Source organism: Apodemus sylvaticus, chromosome 19, assembly GCF_947179515.1.
Source record: "Apodemus sylvaticus chromosome 19, mApoSyl1.1, whole genome shotgun sequence".
In the NCBI taxonomy this organism is placed as follows: Eukaryota; Metazoa; Chordata; class Mammalia; order Rodentia; family Muridae; genus Apodemus; species Apodemus sylvaticus.
The window spans coordinates 46194861-46217966 of record NC_067490.1 but is presented as its reverse complement, the minus strand read 5'-3'; the positions used below and the strand labels follow the sequence as shown (position 1 = coordinate 46217966).

The 23106-nt window shown below is 42.3% G+C and overlaps 1 protein-coding gene across 2 annotated transcripts in view; it reads left to right on the top strand.

Annotated features, from left to right (window-relative positions):
• The window catches only part of Sobp (sine oculis binding protein homolog), a 175602-nt gene that overhangs the window by 7187 nt on the left and 145309 nt on the right, over positions 1-23106 (top strand). For both annotated transcript variants that reach the window (XM_052164204.1, XM_052164202.1), the window contains exons 2-3: positions 6016-6154; positions 8762-8947. In XM_052164204.1, coding sequence (XP_052020164.1) covers positions 6016-6154; positions 8762-8947 — 325 coding nt within the window. The remainder of the gene's footprint in view (positions 1-6015; positions 6155-8761; positions 8948-23106) is intronic.

Here is a 23106-nt window from a genome sequence, read left to right as displayed (position 1 = left end):
AAACAAAATTATTGTCAACATCTTATATATTTTTTGCTGTTTTCCATGCGTGATATACAATTTAAAAAAGCAATCCTTTTTCCTTGAAAACTTATTATATTGCTAATAGCTTTTCAAGTCGCTAAAATGTATTTACCACATATATTTTAGTGACAAAATAGTATTTTATTGTATGATTAGACTGAACTTTATTTAACAAAGTTCCAATTGTTTGGCACTTAGTTTTTTTCCCAAGAGATAAGAATTTCTGAACATAAATATTTTTCTACCTCTTTTCTTAGGATAGTTGCTAGTGGATACAAATAAAATTGCCAAGTCAAATGGTATTTAAATGTTTAAAGATTTTAATTCACAGTTAAGTTATCTTTTCTAAAAGTTGTAGCAATTGGAGTTCTCAGAAGTATGAGGGTTCTCACTAGCATTATCATTTTCTTTGAAGAAAATAGATAGGCCTCACTCACATAGACCAGGCTGACCTTGAAATCCTTATGTAGCAGAGTCAGGCCTTGAGTTTCTGATCCTCCCGCTTCTACCTCTGCAGGGCTGTGATTACAAGCATATGCCACAATACCCAGCTTATGCAGTGCAGGGGACCTGACTCGGGGCTCTGTACATGGTAGGCAAGTGCTCAACCAACTACATTTCTAGCTCTGAACTTTGACGTTTGTATAAGATCTCTAGTTAAATAAGAAGAGTGTCAAAGGAACATTATGGGAATTAAGATTCAACAAGAATCTATATAGTTCATATATATTATATATTTATCATGTATAATAATTATATATATATATATTATATATAATTTGCTCATATCAAAAGAGTTTGAGAGGTGTAAAGAGAGGCTGGAGAGATGTCTCAGCATAAAGTGCTTGTTGTATAAGTCTTAAGACCTGAATTCAGATCCCCAAAATCCATATGAAAATGCAGGTGCAGGTGGATGCCTATAATCTCAGCTCTAGAGAGCCTCAGGGACAGACACTGAGAGACCCCCGGGGCTCCATGCATGCCAAATCTAATTGAATCAGCAAGCTCCAGATTCAGTGAGAGAATCTAAAACAAAGAATGTGGAGAAGTGGTTGAGGGCACACCCACTCCCTCCTGTTCCCCATACACACGTGCACATGCATCCACATACACGTGTGCATGCACATGCACAGATAAAAAGAAAAGAAAGGGGGAATGAAGGAGTAGTAAAAATTTCCTCCTTCTTATCTGACCTAGCTGTTTAATCGACTTTATGAGAGCATGCCTTCAGACTGAGTCACAGAGCTGTAACCCATCCGTAGGAGGCCTAGAGGTAAGAAATGGGAAAAGCAACCTTGAGAATGGTGGCCATTGGAAAAGCAAAGCACTCAGCCACGTGTGATGTCACAAAGTTATAGAGCGAGAAGATTCAGTTTTAAGTGTCAATTTTGCACATCTCATCTCCAATATTGCCAACTTATTAGGGGAGTCTAGGCCAATGATCAAATGCAAGGCAAGCAAAGTGTCCACAGAGACAGATGTAGATATGTTCTGGTTGGAAAGCACTTGACGACACCCACACCCTGCAGTGTGATTTCGTTGTAAGTTCTTGGTTGATCCAGGAAGTAAATTTTTTGGAGTTGCTGGCCCCTTGCCATTGAATCTATAGTAGAATTAAGCCTGGCATAAGAATCAGAAAATTAATTGCAACAATGTGGTTGCCAAAGCAAGACCTGCATAATGACACTACCAGTTGACACGCCGGCATGGGTGGGGGGACTCTCACAAGATCCCCCAAGTCTTTACTATGCTCTGGGCAGTTAGTGTCTGCTGAGAGGAGAAGCTGCCTCTTCATGGATAAACCCTCTGATAGGATCCCATCCCAGGAGGTCATCCCTAAGCACCCATAATACATGCACAATGGCAATAAGAACCCGGTAGTTGTGCTCACATATACAACAATAATAAAGGAGAGGCAATACATTTGAGAAGGAGTGGGGGAACTGGAAGAATTGGGCAGGGAGGAGGGGTGTGGGTCTGGTATACTAATGTATGAAATTTTCAAAAACTATTAGAGAAAAGAAGAATGAAAAAGACCTCTGTTTTGGTTCTGATGTTCCATGATCTGCAATGCTCCCATTTTCTGTTGTCAAATGAGGATTTCACTTTAGTTCACCAGAAGTTTATTGTGGAAACTAAACACCCAACACACAAGGCTATTGAAAGGAACACGAGATGTAAAGGATGCGGTGACACTGCTAACTGCTCTAAGACTTAGAAATTATCATTATAATTTTAGTGACCTATTTTCCAAACCCAAATTGGACCACATGGTATGAGAGGATTTTTGTGTCACTTCCAAAGGCAAGAAGCAGTATGCAAAACATAATTCAGATGCCAAAATATTGCAATCTTTTGGCACATTTTGATGGTTTGTGAGAACAATGATAAAGTATTTGAAATAATGACTGCTCAGTAAAATTTATGTTGTGTGAGTACCATCATTCTGAGATTTTTTTTTCTTAAAAACTGCGTGTTTTTTACACATAAGTAGAAGCTCTGTTGTTTAATATAATTCTAAAGCCAGGAGAAACTTTTGCAGATCTTTTATGAGTGTGGGGGTTTTGCATACATCTATGCCTATGCACCACACGTGTGTCTGGTGCTGTTGGAGGCCAGAAGAGGGCAGCTGATTTCCAGGGAATGGACTTACAGATGGTTGCTAGTTGCTATGTAGATGCTGGGATTCCAAGTTGAGTCCTTTGGAGGAGCAATCAGGACTGTTAACTGCAGAGCCATTTCTCCAGCCCTTGAGGAACTTTTAAACGTTTCGTGCCTTAGGCCTTCAGGAAATAAAGAGAAATGCTGCTTGAAGGTTTGGGGCAGACGCAGATTTTACACCCCCACCCTCAGTTCAGCTATCTCCATTTAATGCTGAGCATTGTTAATTACAGTCAGAGCTGTGACTCGTGTCGCCTTTGTCTATCCATCCTCTTACACAAACAAACAAACAAACAAACAACATAAGCAGGGACTGAGAAAGGACATGGGAAACATTCATAACAAAGGACTTTTACATTGAAAATCGGTTTTTAAAGAAGAATATTATAAGAATTTAGAAATGCGGAGCAAGGTGTGTCTTTATTCCCACTCTCAGTGACAGAGGCGGGCAGATCTCTGTGACTTTGGATTAGTCTGGCCTACATAGTGACGTCCAGGCCAGTCACAGCAACATGGTAGACGCTGTTTTGTTTTTGTTTTTTGTTTGTTTGTTTAAAGCTGAATAACCATAGTTATTGGAATCTTTACATGAACAGCTTGGAATCATGTCTAGGACATAAACATTTCACAGTTTACCTCATCTGAAATGTTAGACAACAGTGTTAGAAGTTTGTTTCATTTACTTTGGGTTAGTAACATAATGCTATCTAGCATATTAAACTCTGTATAGAAACTTAGGCTATTAAATGGTTTATTCCCTGAGGATATTTGACTTCTTACAAGCCATGGGTGTGGCTGAGGTTGTAGTCTATCTCTTTTTGGTTTTAGTTTTGTTATTTATTTTGGGGCATATATATGGATGTCTGCAAGTGTGTTTCTCTCATATGTGTACAGTACCCACAGGGGTCAGAAGAGGGCATCAGATCTCCTAGATTCGGAGTTGTAGACAGTTGTGAGCCACCTTGTGGGTGCTGGGAATTGAACCAAGGTCCTCTGGAAAAGCAGTCAGCGCTAACTGCTGGGCCATCTTTCTAGCCCCTACAGTCTATTTCTTATGACTGTATATATTCAATTTTTCCTTTCCGCTTGTATCCCTCCTTTTTCAAACGGTGTGAGGCTTATCACTTGATCTTCTATATGCCTGTTTCTGTCCCCGCTGTCAATATATCAGAACAACATGGCATTTATTTTCATTTTCAGTGACAAGAAAAGGAACATTTTACAGTTATTTCCCTGACATTGATAGTAACTTGAAAATCATGGAACCGATCACATTCACACCGACTCCTCCACAATGAGTTTCCATCAGAGAACGCGAACAAAACAAGTTTTTTGGTTTTTTGTTAAAATGCCCAAATATGGTTTTATTGTTAATAATCCAGTTGAGGTTTTTGGCTTTTATCTGATGTCTAGAAATTCTGCATCTATCTCTCAGATTGGTTCTGAAGGGGTGAATGGATTTGCAGCTGGACTAAGACAAACAAATTTATGTCCTCTGCTGGGAGGTTGACACATGAATTATGCACTTGTGGCCTTTATGTGCCTACAGAGCTTAGACTCGGTGGGAGAAGATGCATTTATCAAGTAGGGTACCGCGAGCCTCCTAGCCTGGACCAGGAAGGACGCACAAAACCAGATGCAGTTGCCGGGAGTCACTATGTAGAAGATCATCTGTCTTGTTGGCACGGTTCTCTTAGAGATTGGGCAAGCAGCAAGCAGACCAATAGGATGGCTTTAAATATTGTTGGGAATGGATTTTGACACAAAAATCACATTTGTGTGATGAGACACTGTCACTACTGGGTTAGTGAAAGGACTGGGTGTTAGGGGACAGTGGCATCTCATTAACGGAATCTCCTTTGATGAAATGGAGTAGCATTTAGCCCACTCCTCCATGGTGTCTGTCCCCAAGGTCTCTTTGCTTATTGTTCAAAGCAAGCATACCATCACCAGGCATTCATGGACGAATGTCTATTTAATGTGGACACGGCAGCCATCAGAAAGAATAAACGCCTCACTAAAGGTTGATAGGGCTGGCTGTTAGCCACATGGATGGTAGCACTAAATCAATCTGGCTAATTTTTCTTTTTTAAATTACTAGTGTATTGAGCCATCAGAAATCGACCCAGATGGATCTTAGAGCTTAAGTGGATACTAAAGAAAAAAAAAGGTGGCATCCTGTGGGTGGCTTGAGATGCCAGGTTTCTTTCTGTGGCCCTGTACTATTTCTTATGAAACCCTTCTGAGCTCTGAAGTCACAGAATTTAAGGAAACACAGGACACATGGTGAGGGTACCCCACTTGGGTTTAGCCTTGGAGTTTCATTTAGGTGTATAAATGATATACCCCAGTGGGATTCAGAAATGACACCTTCAAGGAAGAATATGAGATCCTCTGAGCTACAAAGAAGTAAGGACACATGGTATTCCTGCTTCAGAAGGCTCATGGTACCCTGCTTGATAGCTGTCTAAAGCAGAAAGGCCAGTAGCACAAATAGACTTTACCTTTTTGTTTCTGGATTTAGAATGGATAAATTGATAGACGCAGTTACTTGGCATGCGTATTTAATCTGTCAACTACAACTGCTATTTCCAAACTTTGATATCTCCAGAAACAGTAACAACACCTTACATTCACATATTAGTTTATAGTTCATAAAGCACTTTTCATCTTAAATCCAGCTGAGTAGTAACCTTCAGCTTTGTTGGTATTTTTTACAACAGAATGAATCTGTCACTAATAAAATTTATAGAACAAAATATCCACCAAGCTAACAAATATACCTTAGCAAAGGGAAAAATAGTCAATAGGGACCCTTGAAGTCTACTCATTTTTTGGTACGATACTGGTCGACAATTGAGATCTCTTTTGTTACAACTCTGTTTTATTGGCAGTAAGAAGCACCTTAAGTAACAACACTGCATCAGAAAGTAATTCTAACTTAAATTAATTAGAACTGCAGAAAGTTCTTTTATTTTTAAAATCCTTTCTTAGTTTTTTTGCATGCTTCCTTTCAATATTTTTGTACTAGTTCAGACTTAAACTTTGCAGAAGAATATACTAAAACAAGACTTCTATCTGTAGATGAAACCAACAAGTGCTTTTTTATTGTCCTTAAATTGCAAATGTCTGAAGGCCTATCACAATTGGAAGAGTCAGTCTGTGATTTAAATGCATCACAACTCTTGAACATGATTGAAAAGCAAGCAGTCCTCTAGGGGACATAGGACCGGCATGAAATGGGATACGGCTAACTGAATTTAACGTGTGCGTTCTTTTCAAATAGTTATTGATCACAGGACTAAGTAGCGGCTGATGCTTCTCTTTCAGAACTTTGCAGAGAACACCATGAATGAACTCCTTGGCTGGTATGGCTACGACAAAGTTGAATTAAAAGACGGTGAGGATATTGAATTCAGAAGCTACACTACTGATGGAGAAAGCCGGCAACACATTTCTGTTCTCAAAGGTAAAGACGTTTGCTCGTGCAGAGAGCAATGGGGATTCTCCACCTGCCGGACCTAGCTCAACTGTTGTGGGTCTCCTTGTGTTATGCACACAACTCATGGAAGCCCCAGCTCCCCATGGTGTAGGTGGTGACCCCATATGATACTGAGTCACCAAGGAGGGAGTTGTCCAAACTTTGGCAACAGTAAACAGTTTGGGAAGATACAGTGGCCCCCAGATTAATTGCAGATCAACCTGTAATGCATCGGAGGCAGTGTGTGCATGCGATGCAACGTCACTGCAGTCTTGGATCTGAAGATGCAGTGTGAGCGGCCGGTGTGGGCACTGCACAGGGCTCACAGCTGCCTCCTGAAACAGCTAAGCTTCTATTTGGGACTGTTGTATAAGTGGCAGTGTTCTTACTATACACACAGATTTCTCTGCTCTTACAGAAGTGTAATTGCTTAATTATGGAAAGCAAAGACTTAATATTTTCTAATGTCATTCCTCAATATGCAAGTAGACTATTTGACTTTTTAAAAATGTCATCTGACTTGAACTGTATTTTTTGAAAAAAAAAATCAGTAGATGTAATTTTGGATTAGGATTAGGACAATTTCCAATAATTTATGCAATAACTTTAAATGTACCCCCTGCCATTTGGTAGTATGTATAGTGGCATTCTGCAGTGTATTCTGCATAGTGGCATTCTCAGGACTAGCTATAAGTCGAAATATAAATCAACGTTGAAGAATATTGAAGATATTCTACATCACACACTATCAGATATTCAACGGAGACCTACTTCCCTCTTTGTAATTTTATAAGTACATCCATGTCGATGACATACAAACTTGCCTTCCTCTTTAATAAGGGGGCAAACCGACATGCATAATTATAACAGAGTTGGTGTCTTAGGTCACTTGTTTATGGTGTGCCATCAGCAGGTGTCTGATGTGACTTTATATACATATACCCCTGGTGTTGTGCAGAAATTGCTTGGGTGAAAGGGGAGTGGAAGGGCCTCAGACGGCTTCTTTAAATGTACCCCAGTTGTGCTTTCCTGTAAGCAGAGTTCCACAGAACACCAGAGCTCATCAGAAAACAAAAATAGACACCACTCTGTCTCCTTCCAGCAATGGGAAAACCAGGCCAGGGCTGAGGACCGTAACTGTGGTCCTGCTACAAGTTCAGGGAAACGGTGTCTGCTGAAGTTGAGCTCTTTGTCTGTTTGATGCCATCAGGGCTGGGCCTCCCAGGCACTGCAGTGTTGGGCCTGTATGTTCGGAGAGCAGGAGGGGGGTCTGTGGTTCTCTTGGGGACTCTCCTTCCTTAGGTTTGGATGGGTCCTAAGAGGAAGTCTTGCTTTCATTGTGTCAGGCTTTCCGTCTTTGTCTGCTCCGTGTTCTCACGGAGGGGAAGAAGAGCAGACTAAATTGTAGACGATCAAAGTCCATCCAGAGAGCGGAGATTGTAGGGCAAGAGCAGAGCAGAGCCCTGCTGGACAGCAGTGCCTGGTACCTGAGCGGAGAGCCTGTGCGACCTAAATTTGGAATGAGCTCTGCTTATAAGACACAAGAGGAGGGCTACGTGAAGGAGTTTTAGTAAAATGTGGGTACAACTAACTGTTCCTTATCACTGCCTGCTGGTTCCATGCTTGTGTGTATCCGAATCTATCGACACAGTACATGTTCAGACATTTCATTCCCAATCTTTAAGAGAGAGCTTTTGCTTCTTACGTGCCAGGCAACGAAATGTAAATGAGCCGTCCTGCAGGCATGTGGAATTGAACGTACATGACAAATTTTATGTTAAGCTTGCTATGAAATTGTACATATCACACTATGAAGATAGTATCATCAATTTCACTGTAAATGAAAAATGCAAGTCCTGAGCTTATAGTGTATGAACTAATAGCTTCAGTAATACTTCGCCTGGGTGATCCGCTTTGCCTCTGGGGAACATGGAAAGAGTTCCGTGCTTTTCTCACGTTTGAGATTCTGTGTGTGTGTGTGTGTGTGTGTGTGTGTGCGCATGTGCACACTCACTCCTGCACACATGTGCATATATGATACAAGAAAATAAAATGAACTATGTTGTAAATTTGATTTCCACTTTTGTTCATTTTTAACAATATTAATATTATTACCATTCATTAACAAATATTAATATTAATATTGCCAGTACCTAGTGCAACAACAGCTTTTTTAATCATTGGTTTATTTGATTATACTATGGCTTAGATTTAGAACACAGTGGACAAAGTTACCATTCTGGGCATTTTGGGCTTTCTCCTATAGCCAGAATGTGATGCTTGCTTTATATCACTTTGTACACAGAAAACGCTAATTTTCTATGAGATTTTACGGTGCTGAAATACGGTGCCCATGGTTCACCTGGGGTATTAACTATCGCAGTGGAGCATATCACCAAGAAAAGCCCACTGGAACTTGTTTGTAGCCAAACTCTAAAGCTTCAGGGAGGACTGTGGAGTTCTGGGAAATTGTTGAAAGACTTGAAAGGAAGATTTTGTTCTGTTACATAACCAATGTACTTGAAATAAGGGAAGACTTAAGTGCAGTGGATAAGTTCTTGGTTATATTGGGTGCTTTTTTTTTTTCTCTTACAGAAAATTCTTTGCCAAAACCAAAATTACCGGAGGACAGTGTTATTTCATCTTACAATATAAGCACAGGCTACTCAGGCCTTGCCACTGGGAACGGACTCAGTGACTCACCTGCAGGGTCAAAGGACCATGGCAATGTGCCAATTATTGTACCTTTAATCCCACCGCCTTTCATAAAGCCGTCAGCAGGTAAGCATGTCTGGGACTGCCATCCATAATGGTCTGTCCCAGCTGCCACTGTCTTAAGATAAATCAGTAAAGGCTCAACCTAGACATGTTTGAGGGATGTTACAGGTAAGTGTTAGCACACCGCACGTATTGCTCAGAGTGTTATTGGTGTTATCTGAAAAATAACCATATCCACTTCTGCTTGGGCTGTAGCATGCCACTGACTCCAAAGCTTTTCTACCACCAGACTCGGGGGAAAAAGATAGTTTCCTTTTCTGAAAGTCACCTACTTTGTATCTTTTTTTAAGAATAAATAAATACAATGAATGGTCACCAAAAAAGGATGTCTGATCAAACAGGATATGTGTAAGGAGGCCCAGGTCTTTCCAGTGATTTCTGAGGAAAGGGATCATTCTGCAAAGGACATATGACAGATATGTTCCTGAGCATGCCTGCCCTAAATCTGTTCAAGGAACATGCATCGTCTCTACACAAGTCTTCCCAATTCCTGCAAAGCTGTTTCCGAGCACCTAACGTGAGAGAAATCTGAGTTGCATGAAAATATAACTAACTGGTTGCTTTATATTTCCAGAAAATGAGACGACCGTGCATTAGACCTTAGTGGCAGGGAGCAGAGCATGAGGGTGTTCACTGTAGCTTACGAGCGTCGCTCGGGCGAAGAGAGCCTGTCAATAAAACTCTGGCTTGCTGCGAAATGTGGGGAATAAGCTAGAACGCTCTCTTTTTATTATTATTTTTATGTGTATGGAATTGAACATTGACAGGCACTGTGTTATAACAGCAATATTTATACTAACACTGATGCTGTGTTTATATTTGAGAGGACAGACGTTTGAGTTTCTGGAACAATGAGAGCATGTTCAAGTACAAATGCCTTACTTAAGTTTGTGTTACACATGAATATTATACATCATCCTAAGCTCCTCCTTCATGGTTTTGGCCACATTCTCTTATTGGCCTCTTATAGTTTAACAAATAAAACTGACCTATTATACGGAGGCCATTTGATAGATTACTAAATTAAAACTCATTGTCATTAAAATCATTGTTAGTACTAATCACTAATATAATTGGTGTATCATATAATATCTCCCTTATTTGTGATCCAATTTTCCTTTGACTGTTTGATGAAACAGAGGGGACCCCTGTTTATCTCCCAAAGACATATTTTGCATAAACCAGTTGGTGAGAAAAGGGTAGGTGATTTTGTAACTGTAGAGTTCCCAACTGGTTCTGCAGCTTAGCTGAGGACTCTGATGAGTGTATTGAGTGAGTTTGATTAAGAGGCCGGAACACACAGAATTCAGATTCGGAAGCCAGTTTTTAACTCTGGCCTGTTCACTCTCCAGATCTCTGAAAGGGGAGTTCTGTCAGCTCAGTTCCTTCCCTCCTTCCTTCCTTCCTTCCTTCCTTCCTTCCTTCCTTCCTTCCTTCCTTCCTTCCTTCCTTCCTTCCTTCCTTCCTTCCTTCCTTCCTTCCTTCCTTTCTTTCTTTCTTTCTTTCTTTCTTTCTTTCTTTCTTTCTTTCTTTCTTTCTTTCTTTCTTTCTTTCCATTAATTTGTTTATTCACTTTACAACCCAATCACAGCCCCCTCCTCCCAGTCCCCCATCACACAGCCCCTTCCCTTGCCCCCTCCCCTGCTCCTCTGAGAAGGGAGAGGTCTCCCCTGGGTACCGGCCCACACTGGCACCTCAAGCCACTCCAAAACTTGGCACATCCTCTCCCCCTGAAGCTAGACAAGGCAGCCCTGTTAGAGGAACAGGATTCACAGGCAGGCAACAGAGTCAGGGTAAGCCCCGCTCCAGTTGTTGGGAGATCCGCATGAAGACAAAGCTGCACTTCTGATATGTATGTGTGGGGTGGCGTGGGGGTGGGAGTGGAGGTGGGGGGACCTTAGGTCCATCCATGTATGTTCTTTGGTTGGTGGTTCAGTTTCTGGGAGATCCCAAAAATCGAGGAACCTGGAGTGGATGGGAACTCCATTAAGAGACCAAGAGAATCAACTAACCTGGACCCAATGGGCTTATAGACCTCCCTCATGGGGTAGTTGCAGGAATGAGAAAATGTACACTTAGTGCCTGGACAGTTTAGCATACACCACACCTTTACCACTGCACTCCCGCACCCCCCTCACTCCCTTTTCCTAATTCTGCACTAGAGTCTTTGTGAACATAATTAGTGCATAGAAAGGTGTGCACCCCAATGCAAATACATCACTCGCTAACTTTATCTGAGCAGAGAAAAGTTTGAGGCGTTAGCATAGTTGAGGTTGGTGCTAGGGAGACCAGAGAACATGCCCTGGAGTTTCCTGTGGAGCCAGCCACGTAGAATCCAAACACACAGCTCCTATTTAACTCTAACTCCACACCAGATCAGGAAATAAATATGCAAAAGGATGGAGGCCAAAAACTGAGCTTTGGAAGTCTGAGCTGGAAGAACGCTGAGGAATTAGAAGCCAGAGTAACCAAACACCAGTGGTTTTAAGCTGTCTGCTGTGGAACTCCAAGGAACTCATCTGTGGAAAACAGAGTGTAGGGAAGGACATCTTTACTTTTTCTGTGTATGCTCTAACCCTTGGCCCTGCCTGGTCTCCATGTGATGGGATCCAAGAATGTTCTCTGCCTTTTAAGTCTCCCCAGCCAGAGAGACAGCCCTTGAGTTCATAACTAGGGCCGGGTTAGTAAACCTTTCCTGTGAAGAGATGGGTGGTACTGTAGACTTCGTGAGCCATAGTGTTTCTCACAGCTACCTAGCGCATTGCTGCTGTAACAGGAACGCATTCTTAGTTGGTGCATGCACCAATGAGTGTGGCTGTGTCCTAATAAAACACTATTTACCAAACAACGGAGATTAAATTAGGTGCGCAGGGGTAGGGCTTTGTCCAGGGACCAGAGTTTGCTGAATCCTGTGGTAGGTGGGGTAAGATCACTTGTTACGGCAGCAGCCAGGTGAGCAGGACTTCAGTCAGGTTGTGGATGTGGCTGGTGTCCTGTATAATCCTGGAAGCGGTGACAAGGCTGGGGAGCAGTGGGTTCCTGTACTTACAAAGTGATTTACTCTAGTATTTGTTGAATGGATTTTTTCCTTTAAATTTTGGTGTGGTGTGGTGTGTGTGTGTGTGTGTGGTGTGTTCATACACGCACACTTGTGTGCATGTGCATGTCTGTGTGTGTATGCGTATGAGTTTATGTGTGTATGTGCACGTTTCTGTGTGTGTGCGTATGAGTTTATGTGGGTGTGTGTGCACGTTTCTGTGTGTGTATGTTCACCAGCGTGTGATGCATATGTGTGTTTGCACACTCACACTCGTGTTCATGGGTGCGTCTGTGTATGTGCACGAATGTATTTGTGTGTATATGTGTGCATATGTTCTTATGTGTGTATGTGCACCTGTGTGTGTGTATGTGTGTGTGTATCCACATGCAGAGAAAGGCCTAAGGTTTCTATTTGGTGTCTTCTTCAATTGTTCTACATCTTTTTTTCTTTTTCTTTCTGAGACAGTGGTCTCTCACTGAGCCTGGTAATCACTGATTGGCTAGACTGACTGGGCCAGCAAGCTCTGGGCATCCAGCTGCCTTTTCTCCACTTCCCCATGCCCAGCCCCGAGGTTACAGGTGCTTGCCAATAGGCAGGTACCTTTTATACTGAGGATCTGGACTTGTACGCCAGGCTCCTCATCCCCTGAACCATGTCCTCAGTGCTTTCCCTAAGATGAGAATATTAAAAATTATTTTTAGTTTTTGATTATGAGCGTGCCTGTGTAGAAGAATGTGTATTCAGACAAGGAATCCGGAAGAGTATATCAGATCTCCTGGAGCTAGAGCTACAGGCAGTGTAGCCCTTGATGCGGTGCTGAGAATTGAACCTAGGTCTTCTGCAAGAGCACTAAGTGCTCTTAGCTTCTGAGCCATACCTCCAGCCCCTAAAAGTTGTGGTTTAAACATTATTATTATTGTTGTTGTTGTTGTTATTTATTGAGCTAGGCTCTTAATGTAACCCTGGAAGTTACTACATAGATCATAGATCAGACTGGACTCAAGTTCATAGATCTCTTCCCTGCCTCTGGCTCCTGAGTGCTATGATTAAGAAACTACTAACCCTCTCCTAATCAGCCCTAAATAATGTAGAGTTGATTGTATTAGGCAGATGTTCACCTCTTGGATAGAGATACCGAGAGATATATGTATATTTTGAATTGCCTTGTTCATTAGCATTCAAATTCCTGCTTATTGCAAGCTTGGCTGTGTCGAAATGTGATACCTTGGTATTATTATGATTAAATTATCTGCACTGAGTCCTTTTTAGTTTCTGAAATTCATTTTCATTCTTTTCTTAAAACATATGTATTGCTATTAACTATTGTGGTTTTGTTTTGTTATGAGATTGGCTTTCACTGTGTAGCTCTGGCTAGCCCTAGGATGGCCTGGAACTCGCAGAGATCCACCTGCCTATACTTTCGAGTGCTGGGAATAAAGGGGTGTGTCGCCATGTTCATTGTCAGTGTGTGTGTGTTTGTGGTGTCTGTGTGTGGTGTGTATGCATGTATGTGTGTGTGGTATATGTATATATGTATATATATGTGTGTGGGTTGTGTATGTATATGTATGAGTCATATGTATGGTGTGTATATACATGTGTGTGGTGTGTGTATGTACATGTATGTGTATATGGTATGTGCAGTGTGTTTGTATGTGTGTGTGTGGTATGTGTATATGTGTGTGGTGTGTGTGTATGTATGTATGTGTATATGGTATGTATATGTGGTATGTAAGTATGTGCATGTGGTGTGTGTATATGTATGTGTGGGGGGTGTGCGTGTATATTGTCTATATATGTTTGTATGGTATGTGTATGTGTGTGGTGTGTATCTATGTGTGTATGGTGTGTGTATGTGTGTGTGGTGTGTGTGTATGTGTGTTGGGTGTGTGATATGGTATGTGTATAGTGTGTGTATATGTGTGTGGTATGTATGTATGTATATATGGTATATGTATGGTGTGTGTATATGTGTGTGGTGTGTGTGTGGTGTGTGTATATGGGGTGTATATGTGTGTGGGGGGGTGTATGGTGTGTGTATGTGTGTGTGTATGTTGTCTATGTGTGTATGGTATCTGTATGCGTATGTGGTGTATATGTATGAGTGTAGGGTATGTGTATGGTATGTGTGTGTGTGTGTGTGTGTGTGTGTGAGAGAGAGAGAGAGAGAGAGAGAGAGAGAGAGAGAGAGAGAGCGCATGTGCAGTGATAATGGATAGGAAGCTATCTTTGTGAAGCTCATTTTCTTCCTCCTCCCGAGTGAACTCTGGGGCTCACACTCAGGCCGCCATCTCGTTGGTCTTTAATCACATTCTTTTATTTAATTCAGTTTTAGGGTAACTCGGAGCAATAGCATGTTGGATGTCATTAAATATGTTCAAGCAGGTTGAATCATGTGTCTTCTAAGTACTCAGGGCTCTTCTGACTCCGAATCCCACATCCTTTTTCATATAAAATGGCCATTTCATTCCAAGCTGTATCAGAATAGTAATGCTTGTTAACTTGCCGTTACTCCCAGATTCCCCAGTGCCAGGAGATAGGGAAGCCGCTGACTGTGGGGAAGACTCGATTACCTCCCTATCCGTGAGAATCTGTGGGTCTCTGAATCTGATGGCTTTGGCAGTGTAGTCCTCGCCAGGCTCTGGGGGCTGCTGTCTGAGGCACGCACATCTCTTCGGGCCTTAGAGGCTCTGACTGGGCAGGCTCTGGTTCCCGGCACTTTCAGGAGCTAGGGCAGACTCTGGGTCCCGTCCACATCCTGGCAGCCAGTGAGCCCAGTGGAATGCCCCTGCCTGGGAGCGCAGAGGCTCCACATTCGCTCGGATTTCCACTCCCTTTGCACAGCTGCGGACAAGAAGCAAGGGTGAGCTCACTTGTGCGCCCAGGGAGCCGCTTTTCTGGTGCTGCCCCACCCCCTCTTTTCTCTGGAGAAGGGAGCTCCCTGCGTTTCCATGATTACCTCGGCATTGACCCCGCTTTGGCCTCACATGCTTGTGTCCATTTTCCACAGCTAGGCTGCCCCTCCCCCCTCAGAGACAGCTTCTGGCCCTGTGTGTAGCATTTGTGACATCACAGGCGTTACTATGGCAACAGACTTGTTATAAACACAGGATAACAGCCCTGCTTTTGCTTTTCTTTATTCCCCCATGCCGTGAAGGGAATCACCGTGATCCTTAAATAATAATCACAGACTTTTGCTGCAGAGTCTAGGAAGTGAACACAGAAAGGCTGCAGTGCAGCCTTTCAGAATGCTGTTATAACAATATTAGAAAATATTAAAAAAAGCACTGCCCATCCAGAAAAGGGGAAATCATTTGAAATGTAAATAAATATATCAATAAATTAAAAAAAAAAAGCACTGCCCAGTTCTTCTTATACTGACACGTCTTTATACTTTTAATTTGAGTAAATTCCCAAACCTCTGAGGCTAATTTTTGAGATCATACCATTCTAAACTGGCAATACACACACACACACACACACACACGTATATATTAGTGAGACATTTGACGTATTACTCAGATTAATTGCATTATTACCTTGGTGCAGTTCTCATGCTAGAAACTTTAGCACAGGCTCAATCCTTTGAGATTTCATTCAGAGAGAATTACGCTCAGAAAAGGTTCTGGCAACGAAGCAGGAACACTATCTAGCAATTCTCCACTGCGTCTCCCCAACCCACCAGGTTTGAGAATGGAAGCAAGACATTGGCAATATATACATACACATACACATACATATATATCATTACATAGACACATACATATATATCTTTACATATACATATACACATACATATACATCATTACATATACACATACACGTACACATACACATACATCATTACATATACACATACATATACACATACATATATACCATTACATATACACATATACATATATATACACCATTACATATATACATACACATACATATACATCATTACATATACATATACACATACATATACATCATTACATATACACATACACATACATATACATCATTACATATACACATACACAAACACATACACATACACCATTACATATACACATACATATACATCATTACATATGCATATATACATACATATACATCATTACATATACACATACATATATATCATTACATATACACATGCACATATGTATACATCATTACATATATGCACATATACACATATATATATATACATCATTATATATACACTTACACATATACATCATTACATATACACATACATATATATCATTACATATACACATGCACATATGTATACATCATTACATATATGCATATATACACACACACATATATATATACATCATTATATATACACATACACATATACATGTATATATTAGCAAGACATTTGGAATATTACTCAGGTTAATGGCATTATCTTGCAGATGGATTTTTGAATAAAACTGTTTGCTAAGTAAGACCTTATTATGATCTTTTTTGCTTTACAGTGGAACCAAAACACACACACACACACACACACACACACACACATCTAAGCCACTGTCCAGACATTAGTCTTTTAGAATTGCTGAGCAGGTTTAGGACTGTCGGTTGGCCTTACCAATCTCTATTCAGAGGTAGGTGGTACAGCCGGGACCACATCTAGGGCCCCTTTTTGTCCAGAGCCTTGCTTCATGATAGTATTTTACTCACAAGAATTAAAAAAAAATCAGTGCAGCCAGTGGTGTGATTACTTTATTCGCCAGCAGATCTTGGTAACGGAAATCCCTCTGCGTAGGAAACTCCACATGTGAGGCAGTCTTGACAGGCCTCCCCAGAGGCTCACAGATTCCCTAGTCTGAATCTAGAATTCCTGTAAATCCCTGAATGCTTTAAAAATGGAATGAAATGTGAAAAAGAGATACAATGCTTCTCCACTGCATTCATGTGGCCATTCTGAATCCATTCTGAATAGGATGGCGTTTACCTCAGACGACTAGTGCCCTGATTCTTATTCCCCCCAGCTCCCAAGGGGGAGGTAAAATGTGGATCCTTCTGCACAGCACACACAGGTTTGTGTGGAGGAGGTTGGGATCAATCTCCGAAGACCAGCTTGATTTCCGGTACACAGGCACATCTTGCCTTTCTCTGAAAACAATGACCGTTTCCTGTCCCCCGGGGTGGTTTCCATTCAGTGAGCTTTCTCAACTTCAGCTCAGGCAAAGTCATGGAAATACGATATATTTTTTTAGGGCAAATCTTGAAATTCCTAAGTGGTTTTAAGAACTGGGCTCCACGGAACCGTTAGCTTAGCTGAGAATGTGAAACCCACGCGGTCTCTGAGCTCTCTGTATCCAGCTGGGGAACCCACAGTTAATAAGCATGTTACTTTCTGGCTCTGACAATTCTTATATGGACTTATTTTATCCAGAAAAGTGGGAATCAGAATGTGGTTTGCGTTAAGGTCATTATTTATTTTATCTGTTATTCAATAGTCTTGGGGCCTGCATGTGAGTGGTGTGTTCCAACTAACCATTAAGAAAACAGGATTTAGTAAAAATTGCATTGGCATTTATTTATTTGTCCAACTCGAAATATGATTATTAAATAAAATTACCTAGAGTTAATGGGATTTGGATGACTAACTATTTATGTACTTATGATATATTTATCAAGAGAGAAAGAGAAAGAGAGAGAGAGTGGAGAGAGGAAGAGAGAGGGAGAGAGAGGAGAGAGAGGAGAGAGTGAGAGAGAAAGCGAGAGAGAGAGAGAGAGAGAGAGAGAGAGAGAGAGAGAGAGAGAGAGAGAGAGAGTTAGAGAGTTAACTGAAATCTTGGATTTTCAAGTAACTTAGGATGGGCCAGGAGGAATCCCAGTGAGTGTGGCAGGAACTGAATAGCAACAGCTAATAACACAACATCATCTCGTCACAGTTAATTCTTTTGAACAGCTATTATGAGCCGAGATAACAGATGACATCACTTACTTTTCTCCAGTGACTATGAAGGCGCTGCTATTAAAATTGTTTTACAAACAAGGAAAACGAGACACGGCAGCTTGGCGGGGGTCACGTGGGTAATGCTGGTGGAGCTGATATGTGAACTTGCGTGTTAGGTTTCCTGTGCTCACACCCACGGACTTCTCCAAACACTGTGTCAGCCTTCCAGTTGGTATTCACTACTCGTGTCACTTGCTGTGACCAAATATCAGACAAGTAAGCTTAGGAGAGTTATTTTAGCCCACAGTACAGCCCAGCATGGTGGGGGCGTCCTGGCCACAGTCAGGAAACTGAATGGCCGGTTCTTTTACACAGCGTTCTCCTGCAGCCTGAGCCCCTGGAGTGCTGCTGCTGCTGCTGCTCAGTCAGAGCTCAACTTTCACTTGAGCTGACTTAGTCAAGGTGACAGTCGGTCAGTGTCCGTTACTATTTCCAGAACGCTGCTTGTGTTGTTGCAGACAATATGGATCCTACACTACAATCCCTGGTGACCAGGAACTTAGACTACCCTGCCATATAATGAAACCATGCCACCATGGCCAGGTGTTGTAGTGCATGCCTGTAATCCCAGCCCCTGAGGTGGGGATAAGATCAGGAGTTCAAGTCCAGCCTCAGGTACATCGTGAGTTTAAGGCCAGCCTAGGCTACGCAAGATCCTGTCTTAAAAAAAGAAAAAAAAATCTAGAGACCAAGGCAGAGGAGTCAAAAACAACAACAACCACCACAATACGAAAACAAATAAACAAAACAACAAACAAAACCAAAAATAAACAAACAAAAAAACCCCAATATTATTCCAGCTTGACTTTGAATGTAGGGTGTCATTTTCCTGAGGTTGTAGTGACCTGGTGGAAGTAAAACTGCTGTGAAAATCCTTAGTACAGAAGAGCAGAAAGTCTTGTAGCAGATTGTCATGACCTGTACCGTTGTACAATGATATTGCAACGAGGCTAAGGCATCGTCGTTTGAGTTTCAACATGGCTGGAAAATCAACTACCACCATGTAAAGCCTGAAAGTCCTAGCTTCTATGACACAGCTTCTGATTTATCTCCTTTATTTTTTTGTATTCAGTTTGAAACAGGGTCCCACTTTGTAGCACAACCTGACCCAGCTCACTGTGTAGTTCTGGCTGAACTATACTTAGAGTAATTCTCCTGCTTCAGTCTCACAGCCCTGGGAATACACGTGTGAGTTGCCACGCCCAGCTCTTTATGCAACCCAGAGTTCTTGAAAAGAGGTGTAAGGTAGATTCTAGTGTGATTCTCCTTACTCCAGAAGGAATGGATAGTCTGAAGGGCAGCATGAGGCAGTAGACAGACTGTGAGGGACATGAATCCTTGACACCACATCTGCCATTTATTGTCTACATAATATTAGTTAGGTCACTCAGTCTCCCTGATCAAATTCCCGCATCACAAAGTCACATGGTCAGTCACCTAATGACTAAATCCCCTATATTCATAAAATCCTATCATCTCAGTCAGACTCCCAGAACCACATAAAAGCAGAAAGAGAAAACTATCTTCAAAAAGTTGTCTTGTCAATTCAACATTCTCAATGTGGCACACACACACACACACACACACAAACACACAAACACACAAACTCACATACACCAAAATAACTATAAAATCTCAATTTTGTGGTTTATATAGCTGCTCACCTGGTTTTATTCCTGGAGGGAGAATATTTAAATATGCCATCGCATGTACTTGTTAATTGACTTAGCAAGGTTAAATTAAACTTTTCTATGTATGGAGTTACAGCAGCCAAAAGCCTGTGGGAGATTTGCACGTCTTGGAAAAATGTGACTTTTTTTAAAAATGCATTTTGCATGCGTGCATATGAGGGTGCCACACCCATGGCCACCACAGTGGGTGTGCAGTGTGCAGTGGCTGGTCCTCTTCTTCCATCCCGCCATGTGGATCCTGGGGATTTAACTCAGGTTGTCTGGTATCCTCTGAGCCACCCACTCTCCTCCCTTTCTGTTTATTCATTGTATGTGGAACTGTTGCATAAGGACATTTCCAAACAAGAATATATTGCGCTTTATACAGTCCTCCCCTCCCCTCCCTTCCCCCTCCTCCCTTCCCCTACCCAGTCCCCTTTGTTCCTTAGTTTTATTCTATTTTCCTGTTATCTATGCATCGGTGTAAAACCTAGAGAGCACAGCTGAGAGAAATAGACGACATCTGTCTTTCTGAGAGTAGTTCAGTCTGTATGATTACCTCCGGCTGTATCCGTTTTCTTACAACCCAAGGTCATCTACATTTTTGTTTTTTACTATTTTACTTTATAACAATGTTACTTTAATTAAATTGTTGCATCATCTTCTCCTTTCGTCCCATGGCCCCCCTTCCTCTGAAATCCAATTTCTTTTTCCCTATTATTGTTACATAAATACACACACACACACACACACACACACACACACACACAATCTATCTGAATACAACCCGTTGAGCCCATCTATGGTTTCTTGCATGCACCCATTTTAAGAGTTGACCACTTGATTTTGGGTAGCCAATTAGGGAGCTCATCACTCCGGGAGACTAACTCTTCCTCTCTCAGTGGTCATAATTGTTTGTAGCTCTTTATCTAGGGGTCAGGCCCTAAGAGATTTTTCCCACCCGTGCTGGGATGGCAGCAGGTCTTGTTTGGACAGCCATATTGTCGAGGTATCCAAGGTACCTCTTCCTTATCACATCTAGAAAACACAGCCTTGCAGCAGACATCCCCGTGTTCTGGCTCTTTTGATCTTTCTGCCCCATCTCCCTCCTTCCATGTTCCTGAAGTATTAGTGCAGAGGTTGTGTTGTAGGTGGATCGGCTGGGTAACCCAGTCAGCTGTTCTTGTGACCAGTTGTGGGTTTCTGTAATCATCTCCATCTGCTTCATGGTGAGGGATGAGAGCTATGCTCACCTGTGGGTGTAAGGATAAACAGGTAGAACGTAGGCTAGGGTTGATACTAGTTTGGGTAAGTGGCAATAGTAGGTTATCTTTGAGGGTCCATGACCTTACTAGTCATGGGTATTTGGCTAGGTTTATAGTACTGGGCTCAATTTCCCTCCTGTGAAATATGCCTTAAGTCCAATTATACAGCCATTAGCTGTGATCATATAAAGAGAAAATAGTGTAAGAATATGTTCTATGAGTATGTGGGGGAAGGGGGTGCCTCAGCAGGCCCATGCCGAGGCATCCCTTCCCCCTGAGGGACCACACACATGCTGGTGTAGTATAGAATAGTTTATTTAGGGCATGGGGAGGGGAGTTAAGGGAGTAGTAGAGGTAGAGAAAGGCAGAGAGAAGGAGAGAGTAGAGAACTAGAGGCCGGCCATGACCCCGTGGAGAGAGGGGGAAGGGAAGCAGGAAGGGAAGAGCCCAAGGGGGGGGGGAGGAGAGAGAGAGAGAAAGAGAGAGAGAGAGAGAGAGAGAGAGAGAGAGAGAGAGAGAGAGAGAGAGAAGAGAGTAAGAGGCAAGAGAGAGAGGAGGGGCCACGCTTTCCCTTTTATAGTGGGCCAGGCCTACCTGACTGTTGCCAGGTAACTGTGGGGAGGGGCCTACCTGACTGTTGCCTGGTAACTGTGAGGAGGGGCATACCTGACTTTTGCCAGGTAACTGTGGGGTGGAGCTTAGACAGAATCCTAACATTAATCACTGTCTAAACCAGAAGGGACACTCTTGTATCTTTAGGCTATCTAAATCCCGTTCTGGTCATTGTCGTGGGTGGGTCGTAGGCGTGACCGCTGGGTGGGTCTACTGATTGCCTTCCTTGTTCTGTCTGCCTGCCTAAGTGTAGTGCTTTCCCAGGATGATGAGAGCTTGTCCTCAGGGAGGAGGCTTGTGGGAGACACAGCTTTACTGTCCTGTCTGAAGTACATAGTGTCTTCATCACCATGGTCTTAGCGTCAACATCTGGGAAGCCACCAAAGGCAACATCTATAGTCTTTGTTGTTTAGGGGACTCCCTTCATCGGCGATCCAAAGGGTGGTTTCTCATGTCTGGTACCAGGGTCTTGGTTACATAATCTATGGCTCTGGGTGGGAGCATTATTCCCACAAGTAGTCAAATACACCATCTCTGTCTCCTCCCCTCTCCGTGTGTGTATGTATGCTCACAAACACCGTGCAGTTTTTTGTAAATATCAAATAGTCTCTATGCCTTCTTCAAACATCTTTAGTGTTATTTTATCCTTCTCCCTCCCCCCCCCGCCCACTCCCCAATGATGGTCCCTCCCATTTTTCCTCCCCTTCACATCACCTGTATGTTCTTCACCCTCTAGAACTGCTTTTCCCCCTCCCCCGCTCCCCCATCACTCTCTTGGTTACTGTGGTTACTCCATATTATACGCTCATGTCTGAAGAATCGGAGCTAGGACCGCAGATGAGAGGAAATGTGAGGCGTTTGTCTTTCTGGGTCTCCGTTACCTCTCTCAATACGATCTTATTTAGTTTCGCCCATTTTCCTACAAATTTCACGATCTCATTTTCCTTCGTGGTGTAAATGCACCCCGCTTTCATCATCCATTCATCAGGTGAAGGGCATTTAGCTTGGTTCCATCTCCTAACTGTTGGGAACAGAGCAGCAGTGAGCATGTCTGAGCAAGGTGCTACAGTGTAGGATGGCAAGTCCTCTGGGCAGATGCCAAGGAGCGGTATAGCTGGGTAATATGATAGATTTATTTTTATCGTTATGAGACTTCTTCTCCCTGAGTTCCAGAGTGCCTGGACTAGTTTGCAATCTCGCTAACAGCAGATAAGTGTTTCCTTTTCCCCATATCTTTGCCAACATTTGTTCTCAGTTAACTACATTTTTTTTCTTTATGGCTGAAAAGAATTCTACTGTGTGTATACGTCACGTTTCCCTTATCCATTCCTCCACTGTTGGACACCTAGGTTGGTTCCATAACTTAGTGCTGGAATAAACATTGACAGACCAGTATCTATGTGACATGCTGAATCGGAAACCATTGGGTCAATACCCAGAAGGAGGATATCTATGCCATACAGCGGGATCTATTTTTAGCTTTTGCAAAAATTACATATTAGTTTTCATAGTGCTGGAGCTAATTTCCGTTCTCCCAGCAGTGTGTAAGGATTGCTTTCTGTCTACATCCTGGCCAGCATTTGCCTGCTCCCATGGTGTCTCCCTCC